The sequence below is a fragment of the Pseudorca crassidens genome, chromosome 6 (assembly GCF_039906515.1).
Source record: "Pseudorca crassidens isolate mPseCra1 chromosome 6, mPseCra1.hap1, whole genome shotgun sequence".
NCBI lineage: Eukaryota > Metazoa > Chordata > Mammalia > Artiodactyla > Delphinidae > Pseudorca > Pseudorca crassidens.
Window position 1 is genome coordinate 60,494,276 of NC_090301.1, and position 16,134 is coordinate 60,510,409.

Below are 16,134 nucleotides of genomic sequence, written 5' to 3' on the forward strand. Positions count from 1 at the left end.
GCCGTGCGGGGCTTGGACTGGAGGGAGAGGATGCCCGGCCGGGGGAGGGGAAGGAGGAGGGATTTTGAGTTGGAGGGGCTTGTAAGGACCACAGGTCGGTGAAGGAAGCGTAGTATCCTGCCCTGGGTACATGGAATTGTGAGCCAGGGGTTGGAGGGCATCAGAAAGGGAGTGGGAGGAAGTGGCATATATAGCCGGGGATGCCTAAGGCATCTGTGTACCGCGGTGGGGGAGGGGGTGAGTAATTGAGTATTTTGGGGCTTCTGGAGCAGGGGGCAGTGGTTGGCATTTGAGCTGCAGGTGGCAGGATGGCTAAAGTATTTAGAAACGTTGCAGCGGTTTTCATGATTTTAGGTTGGGTGGAGAAAGAGAGGGGCGTGGAGATAATTATATTCTGGATTGCTTTCCACGGGAAGAAAGGCCAGTAGGCCATGCGATTAATTTGGGAGTTTCAACTTTCCTGTTGTCTCTACTAGCCTTAATGGCCTCTTGATTTGAAGGTGGGTGGTTGCCAAATGTGTTGCTGGTGGATGTGGAATAGGTAGGGGATTGATCCTCATGGCCTTCCCTTTCCAGTCCAGGGGAAATCTATGTGGTAGATTTGCTATATTTTAGGCTCTTCACACCTGTCTTTCCACCCTGTGGTCACAGAGCTCCAATTTGACAGTTGTTATCAGTATTAGTGCTTTTGGTTTGTTTTAAGCTAAATGCCCTTATAAAAGATAAGAGCATTGATTGCTGGCATTTGTGAACTGTAATCTCAAGAGATTGCCTGGTCTCTAGTGAAGCATTAACTGGCTTTTTTTTTCTTACAGGTGCAGACAACCAAGCGAGGTGATCCTCAGGAGTTAAGAAACATATTCCTACAGGTAAATTGGCTTACGGGCTGTGCTTTTTCTTGGTGGGGGAGATATAAGTCTAGTACTTTTTAGGCCTTAACTTTCAGGAATGTTCTATTTTCATGTATTCTTAAGAACTTGACAATAGATAATATAGATTATAAGTCTCTTATTACGTTTTTATAAAAAGATTTCCCTCACATTTTTTAACATGACTTAAGACATGTAAAAAAAACACTAAAAAGGATTTCCATCTTCTCTTAACCATTGTGACCAAAATAAAATTTCAAAATGTATTGACACTCTTGTGCAATTGATAGGTATGATGATTAAAATTCTTTTTTCCTTGAAAGCTGTGTGCTTATAAAGTTTTCCTACTTCTAAGCAACTGTGTAATTTGTTACAGAGGTAAGAATATTATAACTGTTCTTAATTTGTGTGTTTTCGCCCTCTGTTTATTTATATTATGTCCATGGGCATTGGGGGTTGTGTTACAAAATGTTACTGTTTGGGATTCTTGCAAGGATCCACCTTCACTTCTGCTAAGTTTTTAGGATCAGTGACTTGCTGTAGACGCCTAAAGAATTGGCTTAGTTTTTTTGTTTTGCTTTCTTTTCTTAAATTTCAAAAGTTCTGCGTGCAGGAAATTGTACCTAAGTACATATAAAGGGAGACAAGCTAAGGTGTTCTACCAAATGTTGTATTTTTCTCTGAAATCTTTTAAGAACTTTCTATTCTGGACATGGTTCTCATATAGAAACTTTGACCTTGGGCAGGTCCCTGCTGGGTATTAGTTTCCTCTGTAAAATGAGAGGTGATCTCCAAGGTTCTTTCCAACTGCAAAAGTCTATGATTCTATATTAGGAACAGACTCTAACATATACAGATCAGCCTGGAATAGATGACATTTTTATCTGAGACATGTGAGTTGCTTAAGCTATTGTTGGGGAGCACGCTTCACAGATGACCAATTAGTGAAAATGAGAATCTTAAATTTTATAAAATCTGTTGAAGGGAAGCATCATTTCCAGAACAAAAGTAATTGTGATAGAAATGCTCTATTTATGGTTCAAAACCTTTATTCCTCACAGTTGTTCTTGAAAATAACCAAAAATATGTCAGTGTTAACCACACCATGTACTCAATTGTTTTATGAGGAGTTCATGGATATAGTTCATTTTATTTTCTAAATTAAGTAGGCATGGAAGAAATCATTTGAAAATGCTGCAGGAGGTGATGAACAGAGCACTGACCCAGGTGTTAGGAACACTGGGTTCAGTTGCCAGCCCTGCCTCTATCTGGTTGTGGTACCTGTAAGCTAATTATCTGGCTTTCCTGGGCTTCATCTTCTCATGTGGGACTCAGTGGGCCATAAGGGAATGTGAACTGAAGTCCTTTCAGCTTTAAAAATCCTATGGAAAAAATCTGTGATTCTGTATGGATTTGGTTTTTGGGGAGAGGGGAGAATGCAAATACAGAGAGAGCTGGGACTGTGCCTAGCTTTTTGAAAACTTTTAAATCTTATCTTTTTACACATTATTTTGATGATGCCCTTATTTTTTATACTGAAACTTTGTGGAATTTATAATTGCATGTTCAGCACTAACTGTAAAGCACTGACCCAAGAGTTATTGGTAAGAGACAGAGGAGATAACTTACCGTCAAGTAGCTGAAGCAGCTTTAGTTGAATCAGTTTGAGGGCAGTTAGCAAGTAACATAGATTTTAAAATTTCTGTCTGAAATACTTCAAACTATAGTTACTTGAAGCTGTAGAACATTATTTAGAAAGTTTTGTTTTAGATACATATGGTTTATAAATATTTTAGAGGTAATAGGCAAAAATACATACTAACTATGCATTTCTTTATAACTTAATGTTGCTACATATATTTACTGAGGATTATTTGTGTGCCATGTATGCACTTGTATTTAGTTTAGTATATTGAATAATTACAGGGGAGGATTGAGCCAAGACTTGAATGGTAATGGACATATGACAAGCTCCTCTTTGAGACGGGTTCCATCTCCCACAGTTTTTGGTAGAGGGAGTCAAGAATAATGAAGGCAAATGCATAGCCTCTGGTATGACAGTCAAGTTGGTTTGTCCAGATAATTGTGGTCATGTGATAATAATGACAGTGGCTATAATTTACTGATCATTCTGTAGTATGCTGGGTATTGACCTAGTCCTTTAAGGGTATTATATTAATTTTCTTTAAAAAAATTCTTAATTGACATGTAGTTGATTTACAATATTTCAGGTAAGGGTATTTTATTAATTTTCATAACAACCTTAGGAGATAGCATTGTTGTCCCTGTTAAACAGATGAAGTTAATTGGCTTGGTTAATGTCACTTAACTCATAAGTGGTAGAGATTTGGATTCAAATCAAACTATAGAATCCATCTTCTTAACCCTTATTCTCTGCCACTTGTGGGATCTTGAAATGGGATGACTTTTGAAAGCTAGAGGTATGTAAGGGTCTAACAGCAGCTGTGTTTTTTAAGAAGTTAAAGAAGAAGAAATCCAGTTACTTAGGTGATGAAAAACAGTACCTTTACACTGTGACTCCCTAGAACGTTTGGCCAAGGAGTTTAGGTTTGCAACAGTAGGAAGGCACTGTGGGTTTCTGAGTGGGCAAACTGAAGTGGTGAATTCTGGCAGCTCTTTGTGTATGTTGGATAAAGTATGGAGAGGTTGGAAGTAGGTAGAGAGATCAGTTAAGAGGCTATTGAAATAATTCATGTTGGAGATAATGACCAGGAGTGGCTGATGGCTGAGGAAATGGAATGGAAGGACAATACCAGGGACTTTGGAAGGGATGAATCAATTGAATTTGGTATTAAATGTGAAAGTAAAGGAAGGAGTAGTGAATCTGGCATTTTTAGAATAGATGTTAATTTATAAGGCATCTATTTTGGGAATTTGGGGGGGGGCGCGGTTTGAAGTTTGGTTGCTAAATAAATGTGTCCCAGTAAGTAAAAATCAGATACAGGGGCTTCCCTGGTGGCGCAGTGGTTGAGAGTCCGCCTGCCGATGCAGGGGACACGGGTTCGTGCCCCGGTCCAGGAAGATCCCACATGCCGTGGAGCAGCTGGGCCCGTGAGCCATGACCGCTGAGCCTGCGCGTCCAGAGCCTGTGCTCCACAACGGGAGAGGCCACAATAGTGAGAGGTCCGCGTAGCGCAAAAAAAAAAAAAAAAGTCAGATACAAATTTGTACAGGTGGTAGATTAATCCTTGGGTTAGGGGAATTACTTATAAAATAAACAAGACAGGGAATAAGGGACTGATTTATAAGTGATATCCTCAATTGAAGTGGAAGGAGGAGGAGGGGAACTAGGGAGAATGATCCCATGGGAGTTTAGAGTTTCACAAAAAGGGTATAGTCAAAGACTAAAATCTAGATTATTCGGTTATTAGTATAATTTGGTTTTGGTAGGATTTGGGGGTCACTTGAGTTCAGGGTCATTTGAGCTACTTAAAGAGAAGATTTAATTTTGAATTTTAGAATGCAGTTGGAAGCTCTCTTTTGTAAAATTTAGATCTGTGGCATAAACTGTCTAAATTCACGAATAGTCGGTGTGGCTCAAAAAATCATTTGTTTTGTAAACAGCAAAATATTCCTGTTTGAAAGTGCTGTTGTATCTATGTTTAATGGAATGATGTGTGCAAGTTCATGAGAGTAAAGCATTATGGTTCTGAGTATAGAGAAATAGGTTTATTTTGTCTGTGTTCATTGTTTCTCAAATTTTGATGAGTTATGTTTTCTATTAATTAAAAAAGAACAATAATATTCACTAGGATTCTGCTTTTTCCTGTCACCCAAGTTCATAAAATTGGAGCAAAGTTATGAATTCTTATGTGTTAGACTGCTATAATTTTACAACCATTGTCAAACTAATATTTTACTGTTGCTACCCTTACAACTGTCATTTCTTGATTTATGCCTTCTTTTACCTCTCTCACCCACACACTATCATTTAACCAAATTTGCTACATCAGAGGTATACAGTAGCAAAAGGAGACAATAGAAGCAATGAAGAGGGAGGTGAGGTGAGGACAACAGGAATGTCACAGGCTGTTTGTTATAAGCCTGACGAATTTCAAAATGAAGAGTTAATCTGGTTTGGTCTGTGCTTTGTGGCAAAGTAGGTTTAACAAAAAACTGTTTTAAGGGACTTCCCTGGCTGTCCAATGGTTAGGACTTGGCGCTTTCACTGCTGTGGCCCCTGGTTCAATCCCTGGTTGGGAACTAAGATCCTGCAAGCTGCACAGTGGGGCCGAAAAAACCAAACCAGAACAAAACAAAAAACTGTTTTAAGTGAATGATTTTTCAAGATCTCTGTCTTTTTTTTTTTTTATAGATTTATTTATTTTATTTTATTTACTTTTGGCTGCGTTGGATCTTCGTTGCTGTGCACGGGCTTTCTCTAGTTGTGGCAAGCAGGGGCTACTCTTCGTTTTGTTGCGCGGGCTTCTCATCGCGGTGGCTTCTCGTTGCAGAGCACGGGCTCTAGGTGCGTGGTCTCAGTAGTTGTGGCACGTGGGCTCAGTGGTTGTGGCTTGTGGGCTCTAGAGCGCAGGCTCAGTAGTTGTGGCACACAGGCATGCTCCGCAGCACATGGGATCTTCCCGGACCAGGGCTCGAACCCGTGTCCCCTGCATTGGTAGGCGGATTCTTAACTACTGCACCACCAGGGAAGCCCTCTGTCTTTTTTTTAGTTGATAGATTTTCTGTTGTTCATTTACCAATGTATTCTGTGATAAAAGCAATACATGTTGAGACTGTACCGTTATATATGCTAGACCAAAAATGTATGGCAATGTAGAAACCAAATATTATTTTGATCCTGTTCTTTTTTTCATTATCACCAATGTAGCAATGAAGATCATATCCCATATAAAATTATGAAAATGCATTTTTTCTATCTTGTTTATTTTACATTAGAAAGTAGGTATAGAAGATGCTGCTGCTAATGTAAAGCAAAGAGTGATTCTTCCTTAGGATTTTTATGATAACATATAAATTTTTGATTGAAAGAAATGTGCTTTATTTGTTTACATATTACGTATTTATTTACTTTTGGCAGTAACCTGTGGCTGAGAAGGGAATTAAGCAGGGCTTTTAGCAGGAGACTTTTCTATTTTGTTGAAATATGAGTTAGGACTATGTTTTCCAAAGTGTAGAATGTGTACCACAATATTACAGTTCTAATAAGATTATCAAGTATTGAAAGATGATAACACCTACTGAGGCCAAATGTGGAGAAGAAAGGTGCTCTCATACTGCATTTGTGGAAACAAAGACTCTTTGCAAAGCAGTTGGCAATGGTTTAAAATAAAAAGATACCACTTAAACAAGCAGTCCTACTTTTGGGATATTTATCCCAGAGAAATAAAAGTACTCATAAGAATATATATGTACAAGGTTGTTAGTGGCAGCACTCAATTGTCCCTCAAAAAATAGAAAAAAAAGGGGGAGGGACAAAATAAATGCTATCAAAGGGAAGCAGTAGAAAAATTATGAAATAACCATAACATGGAAAATTATGCAGACACGAGAAAGAATGAGTTAGGCTTATTGCAGCTGATTTAGAGGGATTTCCAGTGTACTATAAATGAGGAAAGAAAGATGTAAAAAAGTTTATGTAGAATGATTCTACTTTTCTAAACATTACTTCATATATGTTGTATGTATATTTAAACATATATATGTTTGATATAATTTAATGGGCATTAAGAAAGGTATGGAAGGATAGATAATGTTAACTTTGTTGGGGAAAGAATTCGGGGGAAATAAAAACAAAATTTCAATGTATATGTATTAAATTTTGAGCAAGTGAATAATTTAAAAAGTAAGAACTTAGTAATTCAGAACCTGAAGTTAAAAAAGGACTTTGCAGTGTAAATTGGGTTGTAGAACCCAGTAAGAGACACACAGAAGGAGATCTATAGTTTTCTTAGCCACACTGATTAACAGGTTTTCACCAGTTTTTCAGACTATAGGAGTTGAAGATGATAACATTTATCTTTAGTTTATAAAGTATTTGCTGTAAACTATGTAGAGTTCTTATTAATAAAACAGTGTTAGGCATTAAGGGCATACTAGCAACATAGTGAAGACTTTATCCTTGAATCAGCTAGACAGATTAAAAAATAATTGAAAAGATGAAAAAATGTGTTATTAAATGCCATCTATGTTCTACTACCAATCAATACATTTTTAATTGTCTTCTGTGTGATAGGCCAGTCATATGTGTGGTTCTACCTTTGTAGATAAGATAGAGGAGTTTAGTGAAGGTAGGACCTCACATTCTAGGTAGGGGTGAGACAGACAATAACAAAGCCCACACACTGAGAAACAAATAAACAAGCCAAAACCAACTACAGATTGTGACAAGTCCAATAAATGGAATGATGGAAAAGGTGATTGTTTTTCAAGATGGTGGCTAGTGAAGGCCCCTGAGGAAGTGATATTAGGGCTGAGAACTGAAAGGTAGGTATAGAGAGTTCCGCAAGTGCAAGGGCCTAGATGGTGATAGGGTTTGGTATGTTCAACAAACAAAAATGAGGCCAGTGTGCCTGAAGCATCAGTGAGTGAGGGGGTGCATGGCCAGTAAGAGATGAGGCTGAAGGAGCCACACCAAGCAGGGCCTTGTTTGTAGGCCATGAAGAAGAGTTTGGATTCTTCTTATAAAGAGTGTCATGGAAACCGCTGAAGGTCCTTCACCTTGGAAGTGGAATGATTCAATTTATATTTTAAATACATTGTATTTAGATAGATCATATTGAAATGTAAGCTTTCTCATACATTTCTGTACCTTCTCGTGGATGACTGCCTTGAGTAGACTGTGATTCTTTCAGTTTAATTTCCTCCTGTCCACAGCACTCTTAGAATATCTTGAGCTGGGCCTTGGTTGACTCCTTTTCATCCAGGAGGCCACAGAGTGTAGCTGGAACCTACATGGGCTTTGTAATCTAACCAGAACTTGAATCCTTATTTGATCCCTTTTTGCTATATGACCTTAGGTGTTTACATTACTTTTGGAGTCTGTTTCCTCATCTGTCTAAGAAAGAGTAACCATATCTAGCATGTAGGGATGTTATGAAGATAAATAAGGTAATGTGTAAATAGTGCCTGACACATGGAGAATCTAGTAAAGCTTAGTTCTTTGTCCCTTTCCTTTTCTTCTGAGGTGAGGACTTTCTTTCCTGAAAAGGATCTCAGTCCCTTGTGTTCCCCAGGTAGCTGTGCTGGACCTATAAAGTGACTAAGATGCTAGTAAGTGTTTATGATTATGTACATTTAATCAGTTAATTACTCACATTCTTTTTTTTTTTTTTTTTTGGGATGTGTTGGGTCTTCGTTGTGGTGCGCAGGCTTTTCATTGCGGTGGCTTTTTTTTTTGTTGCGGAGCACGTGCTCTAGGTGCGCCGGCTTCAGTAGTTGTAGCGCACAGGCTTAGTTCCTCCACGGCCTGTGGGATTCCCGGACCAGGGCTCGAACCCATGTCCCCTGCATTGGCAGGCGGATTCTTAACCACTGCACTGCCAGGGAAGTCCTACTCACATTCTTGAGATATAAGTCTGAAGATCTTCACAAATCCCCACATTCAGAAATACCACCGTAAGAGGTAATTTCTCACAAGTGTGTAGGTTCTGAGAAGGGGTAGAGCCATGGTCTTAAGACTGGGAGACTGTGGAAGATATATGTAGAGTTTTCTTTTGAACCTTCAGTTGTTCTTTCTGAATCAGAGAAGGAAAAATAGTCCAACCAAGAAATACCAAGACACAGATGTGAAAGAGAGACTTGTAATTCATTCTTTATGTGTGTAATTTTTAAAAAATCATCATCTCCCTGTTCTGTCCAGCTCTCTTTTACTTAGTGCTGCTGAAATTTCTGAAACATCGTTCACTGAAACCAGTGCCATGGCCAGTATTGGGCTTCTAGGACTGTGCTATTGTTTGCTTACTATTATGTCTTAGGCAATGTTTTAAGTGTTTTATACAAATCATATGTAATCCTCAGAACAACTCTATAAGGTAGGTGCCGTTAATATTCCCATTTTATAGATGAGAAAACTGAGCCCCAGAACAGTTAAGCAACCTCTTCAAGGTTGTATGGTAAATGGAAGAGACTTGCTTTATGTATGTTAATACAACATGCCTTTTTTACTTAATATTGTAGGGCAATACAGGTATGGTAGTAAGTGTAGAATCATCTCGTTTTTTTGTAACCTTTTAAAAAGCCTTTTTTATTATGGAAAATTTAAAACATATATGAATTTAAAGAAGGTAGCATAATGAATTGCTATGTACCCATCACTGATCTTCACCAACTATCATAGCTAATTTTGCTTCATCTATATTGCAGCTGCACTGGATTATTCTGAAGCAATTTCCAGACATCCTATCACTGCATGCATAAATACTTTAGTGTCTGTCTCTAAAAGATGATGACTCTGAAAAGCCAACCAAACCACAATACGTTGTCACACCTAAAATTTTTCCTTAACCACATGGATTTCCATTCACGTTGAAATTTCCATGCTTGTTTCATTTTTTTTTTTAAGATAACTTTTTTTTTTAATTTTTATTTTTGGCTGCATTGGGTCTTCGTTGCTGCCACGTGGGGTTTCTCTAGTTGTGGCGAGCGGAGGCTGCTCTTCGTTGCAGTGCGCGGGCTTCTCATTGCGGTGGCTTCTCTTCTTGCAGAGCACAGGCTCTAGGTGAGCGGGCTTCAGTAGTTGTGGCACACAGGCTTCAGTAGTTGTGGCTCTCAGGCTCTAGAGCACAAGCTCAGTAGTTGTGGCACACGGGCTTAGTTGCTCCACAGCATGTGGGATCTTCCCGGACCAGGGCTCGAACCCGTGTCCCCTGCATTGGCAGGTGGATTCTTAACCACTGCGCCGCCAGGGAAGTCCCTTGTTTGATTTTTTTAAAGTTGCTTTTTTAAAATCAGGACCCAAGCCAGGTTCCTACATTGCATTTTGTTGATCTGTCTTTGCTCCCTACCAGGATAAAGGGCCTTCTTTCTCCATGGCAGAAATCTTGCTATTTAATCAAGGCTTACCAACAGTAAAGCATTCTGTACTCCTAGGAGCTGCACCTTGATTGTCAAACGTGATTTGCCCCGGCTTATAAGTGTGTACGCTCCTTGTATGTTCCCATGGTTACTTAGACCAAGAGATTGAAGTATTTATTTTAAAAACAATGCAAATTAATTATTCAACTTAATCTGCCCTGAGAAGCATTCTAGTTCCAGTTATTGACTTGTCTGGGGTCATTATTTTATTTACAAGGTTTTTGGCCATTTTTAGGGGTTGTTTTGATAGACTTAGTTTATTATGGTAGCTTTAGTTGATTTCAGTGATTAACGAGAGTCTTACACCTCCTCATTCTATTAGAAATTGCATTGTTTAGTAGCTGACAGTAGGACTTGCTGTAATGGACAGTAAAAAATACATATATTAAAGCAAAAAGAGAATAGTATTTCATGAAGCAATCAGAGTGAGAAAGGAAGACTTCTGGAGAATTTTCTTTGCAAAATTAAATAGAAGGTTTTGTTTCTAGTATACGTGAAATATGCAACTGAAAGTGCTAATTAGATGTATAAAACTGCCTTTTCCTAATGCATTTGTAGATTTTAGTAAATATCAGAAAAATTTTGTGTCACTAATTAAAATCTCTGTTTAAAAAAATTAATGTGGCTCAATAGAGTTGTTAAAATTTATGTGACCATATGTGTTAAAAATTATTTTTTCTCATTAAAATATTATTTATGATAGATGAATTCCACATTGTACTATTGTAACAGGGTTTGTGTTGTTGGATCTGTTGCGGTCTTTGCTTGTTGCATAGAGTGCTTGTGTAGTGAAAGGGCATGCATTCCTGACTAAATTTGGCTTCCATTAGGAGTAAGAGCAGTAATGATAGTGAAGGACAGCAAGAGGATTAGCTTCATATGCTCAGCTCTTGCCTTGGTACCTGTCTTTCTCCTCCACTGTTCACGTAATTCATTTTTCTATATGGGAAATGCTCTACGTGATATTTGTAGTTACTGAACTTTGTGACGTTGTCGTTTGAGAATTACTGAAATTGCAAGGATGTTAAGATCTGAAAATGTCAGTGTATCTTAATTGGAGCAAAGTCATGGAGGAACAGTGTGTTTTGACTCATATTACAGCCACATGTTGGCTGAGCAGAGATGAAGCTGCCTAGACCAGTCAGGACTGATTTTCTGGTAAACCCAAGAATAGTGGAAGTCAACCCCAAAGAAACCTTGGTTTGGATAAAGGTGAGGAGTTAGAAGAGTAACTCCTCCATGTTCGAGCAGAAGCTGAAAAATTCAATACGCAAGAGGGAAACTGGGATCCTCTGCTTTTCTGTGTCTTCTAAGCATTTTAGAATAAGTATGTCAATATGCATTAGCTTTACAATTTCCAAGTACTTTGGTGTTCAAGATCTCATTTTCTCCCTTACAAAAATATCTATCTTTCTGTAACTTCTTGTTAAAGAGACTCTGAGAAGCTATGTGTTTGCTCAAGAAATCTCTATTAGTTAACGACCCAGGCTTAGTCCCTGTTTTCTGACCTTAGTTTCAGTGTCCATCATGCCATCCTCTCTGAGCAGCTTGAGGGCTGGAACTAAGTTTTTTTGATCTCTACATCCCTAGCACCAGGCCTAATGCCCAGCACAAAGTTGGTGCTTGATAAATGTTTTAAAAGTGAAAACAAAGTAACCTGAAAGATTTGATTTAAGCAGATTTTCGGCTTAATAAGTAGTGCTTCTAGATATATTACCTTGTTTTGGTATTACTGAAAAAAGAAAATTCTTTATCTTGACACACTGTATAATTTCTTTAAAAGTAACCAACTTTCTAGTCACAGCCTGTCAGAATTTTCCTTTATAATCTCTGGAAAATCTTTTAGAAATATCGAACATCAAATAAAATCTGTTTTTGAACTTAAACCATTTAAACAGGTAATTTAATATCATTTAGACTATTTGGGTTTACTCATTCATGTCATTGAATTTTAAGTTAACATTTTTTTTTCCTTACTCAATGGAAATTTAGGGTTGTGTATAGACTCTACGTAAAGTCTACTTTATAGTTGACCTGTGATGTAGGTTGCATACATTCTAAAGGTTACTTAAGGTTAAATTTGGTAAATTGCAAAGGAGTTACTGTTATCCAATTTACTACAGTCAAGTGAGGTCTTGATGTGTTGATCTGTAGGCTTGATAGGCAAAACATTTCTAGATAACATGATCTTATCACTTGGTGCTAGAGGTAGTTCAGTGCAAGTACAACATAAATCTGTATATGAAACCCTACTGTCTTTTATCAGCAATAATTTTGAATAAATGTATAAAGATTCTAATTTTTCATTAAGATCCATTTTCTTTCTCAAGCTTCAGAATGTCAAGGCTTTTTCAAACACATATGAACTATACTCAAAGTAAATTCAAATATTTCTGGAAATGTCAAAGCTATGTGCACTTTTACATTAAAATACTTGCGTTAGGTTAGGAAAAAGTTTAATCGAGAGAACAGACTACCTATTTTTATTCAGATACTGTCAGCTACTTCTTGTCTGTGTCTTTCATGTGTCCTTGACTTCTTGCCCAAGAGGGATTTATGACTGCTTAAGAAACATATTTGAAATGGCAAATGATTAACTCTAAAGTTATTTGGAGTATGGATATAATATTTGGTTGATTTCATTTAAAGTCATTTTAGTTCAGTCTTTGAAATGATAGGAACAAAATACGAATGATATCGTGGGACTTCCCTGGTGGCACAGTGGTTAAGAATCCGCCTGCCAATGAAGGGGACATGGGTTCAATCCCTGGTCTGGGAGGATCCCACATGCCACGGAGCAACTAAGCCAGTGAGCCACAACTGCTGAGCCCACGCACCACAACTACTGAAGCCTGTGCACCTAGAGCCCGTGCTCTGCAACAAGAGAAGCTACCTCAGTGAGAAGCCCATGCACCGCAACTAGAGAAAGCCTGCCTGCAGCAATGAAGACCCAACACAGCCAAAAATAAATAAATTAATTTTATAAAAACTTAAAAAAAAAAAAGAAATGATATTGTGAAACTACTAAATTACTTTAATATATTAAAATTTTAGCATAAGTGTTAGTCTAGGAGATCCAAAACTTTTTTTAAATTGCTTTTTATCGTTTTTAGTGTAAACATGCAAGTCATTTTGGTTAGCAGAAAGAGAAGGTCTCAATAAGGCCACTTAACCTTTTCCTATTTCTAGCTGTATGTGTTACTTTAGGCCATGTTTCTTTTTTTTTTTTTGGTCTGTTTAAACATTATTATCCAGTCAATTAAAATAAGTGTTGAAAGCAATGAAGTTATTTAAAATAAACAGGTCAGTCTTCTTTTAAAAAATACTTTTCGGTTTAAACGTATCACCTGTTTTTGAGGTACCTGCTTTTCTTTGTTAACATAATACCTAAAATGTTTTAGTCTCTTGACTGACTGTGAGTAGATTTCTAGTTTCAGTTCTAAATTCCCTCTTCTGTTTTGTCTGTTCAGGCAGCAGGCTCACTGACATTGCCAAGTAATTGTCTCTAATTTAATGAGTTAATTAGTTAACTGTCTCCTGCAGAAGTCAAGTACTGACTCCTTGTAGGTGAGAAGACTTGTGTTTTTTTCCTCTGAGCTATGCACTTTATCTTTCAGTTAAAATCAAGTTAAAATAGACTAGGAGAGTTGGGGAAAACACTAGCAAAATACCTCAGGGTAAGTGATTCTCTGGCATCATTTATAACCTAAGATACTGGCAAAGCCTGTTCCAAGTACATGTCAACAAAAGCATTTGTTTTCCTTGTTGGCCACTGTGTCCTTGGTGATTTGTGCTAAGGCTGCTCTATTTCCTGATAGTTTTAAAGTCAAGAATGTTGTGAAATCCTGGTGATTCAGTAAGTGCAGTATACATTCTGTGTGTGTGTGTGTGTGTGTGTGTGTTTGTGTTCTGTGTATATAGTGGTGATAGTCCTGGCAATCAAATTTAGGTATTAGTATTAGATATTAGACACCTCCGTGACAAAAGAAATGAACAATTAGTTGCTGTATTTTGTAAATACTCTGAAATGTTTTCATATTGTTTCTTTTGAAAATTGACATCTGCTAATTAAAGAAAGCAACACTCAAATTGTGAAGTGAGAGAACAAAGATCACCATAACCCATCTCTTGTATTTTCTTATTTTATATTTAGTTCTTAATTCTTTTAAATTTCTCATAAAAGTTGGCCCAGGATTCTTTGTCAGAGAATATGAGCATTTCTATGGTTCTTTATATATGACATGTATGTATATTTGTGTGTATGTACATATATGTTGCTAAATCACTTTTTAAAAATTTATTTATTTATTTATTTATGGCTGTGTTGGGTCTTTGCTGCTGCACACAGGCTTTCTCTAGCTGCGGTGAGCAGGGACTACTCTTGGTTGCGGTGCGCGGGCTTCTCATTGTCGTGGCTTCTCTTGTTGTGGAGCATGGGCTCTAGGCGCACAGGCTTCAGTAGTTGTGGCACATGGGCTCAGTAGTTGTGGCTCGCAGGCTCTAGAGCGCAAGCTTAGTAGTTGTGGCACACGGGCTTAGTTGCTCCGCAGCATGTGGGATCTTCCTGAGCCAGGGCTCGAACCCATGTCCCCCTGCATTGGCAGGCGGATTCTTAACCACTGTGCCACCAGGGAAGCCCTAAATCACTTTTTAAAAGGCCTGAATTTGAAAAAGCAAGGTGTATAGAACAATGTAAACAGTATGTTATCATTTGTGTAAAAAAGAAATGGATAAGAATATTCATACGTACATATTTGTATGTATATATATTGGCATATATATATATATATATATATATATATCCTATATATAAAATTTACTTGTTTATGCACAGAACATCTCTGGAAGCATATGCAAGAAATTGATTGCCCTTGGAGTGAGGAATTGAGTGACTGGGGACAGAGGTGGGAGGAAGACTTTTCACTGTATATCGTTTTGAATTTTGAATGGTATGAATTGACAGCATTAAAATCATAAATAAAAGAAAAAGCTGCTAGCAGTGGGTGAAAGTCCCCATTGTTTTGCATTTTCACTTCCATTGCCTTGGTTCAGGCCTCAGTCTCTTTTACCTGGATCGTTGCAGTAGCCACTGCTTGGTCTCCCTGCCCCCAGTCAGTTTCTCTCTTCTCCAGTCCACCTTTTACTTTGCCTCCAGAGAGAGCACAGGTCAGATCATGTCTCTCTCCTGTCGTAAAATTTTCAGTGGCTTCCCATGGCCAGGATAAAGTACAGACTATTCAGTTTAGCATTCCAAGTCTTCCACTATCTGGTCTCAAACTGCCTTTCAGCTTCACTTTCTTCTACATATCTTTGTATACCCTCTCTTTGTTACCATTTCTTTCTCCAACTAACTCCTCCTCCCCCCAAAAAGAAATAAATATATGTTTTAAATTTCTGTATTTGTTTGCTTTTTTTTAAGCCTGAAATACTTCTCTCCATTTGCAGTTGAAATTAAGTTTTACTCTCAAGGCCTATTCTAAACATTATTTTCTTTTCCTTCCCATCAATCCCTTCCCACCTATCCGCAAAATGAATCATTCTTTTTGGTTCCCAGTGTATGTTTCTCATACCTTTGGCACTTATTCTAGTTAGTTGTTGACTTGTCAGTCTCTTAAAATTCTATTTTTATACTTCCTTGTATTGATCCCTCTTTCCAGGTGCAGTAGTCTCCCTGACATTGTGCCTTTCCCCACTCCTGCCTGTCCTTAACTCTGGTGGTTTTCGTATCTTGGTAAACATGTCAGGGTATACATGTCAATGTATAGCATAACAATGTTATGCTATACATTGAAGAACTTCAAGGAGGAGAAGAAGCAGTTGATTAGAATTAGTAGAATCCACTCACTATCACTATCAATGCCATTCAGTTTATTTTTTCTTTATCCTGTATTTGCATGTGTATTGTTTTAAAATTCAAAGATTATTTAGTTTTCATTTTATAGATGCGTGTTTTATCTAGAGGCTTGGGAGGAGAATGGCATCGTTGAAGGACTCACAGCGAGTTAGTGGTAGAGCCAGGATATAAACCCAGGACCCTTTCAGGAATGACTTTTATAGCATGTAGAGAGAACATGACTTTTTTTTGGGTGATATTAGTTAGGTGCTTTTGGTAGTACCAGCTAGTAAAAATGTGTCCACCTTTGGGCTGCTTCTTGTGCAGGCTGATAGAGCATTTGTTGTGATAGCCTCTACGGTATTTTTCAGAGTA

At 37.8% G+C, this 16,134-nt stretch overlaps 1 protein-coding gene across 2 annotated transcripts in view; it reads left to right on the forward strand.

Annotated features, from left to right (window-relative positions):
• Positions 1 to 16,134, forward strand: part of SLC25A12 (solute carrier family 25 member 12) — a 180,323-nt gene that overhangs the window by 83,111 nt on the left and 81,078 nt on the right. For both annotated transcript variants that reach the window (XM_067741537.1, XM_067741538.1), the window contains exon 2: positions 816 to 869. In XM_067741537.1, the coding sequence (XP_067597638.1) occupies positions 816 to 869 (54 nt within the window). The remainder of the gene's footprint in view (positions 1 to 815; positions 870 to 16,134) is intronic.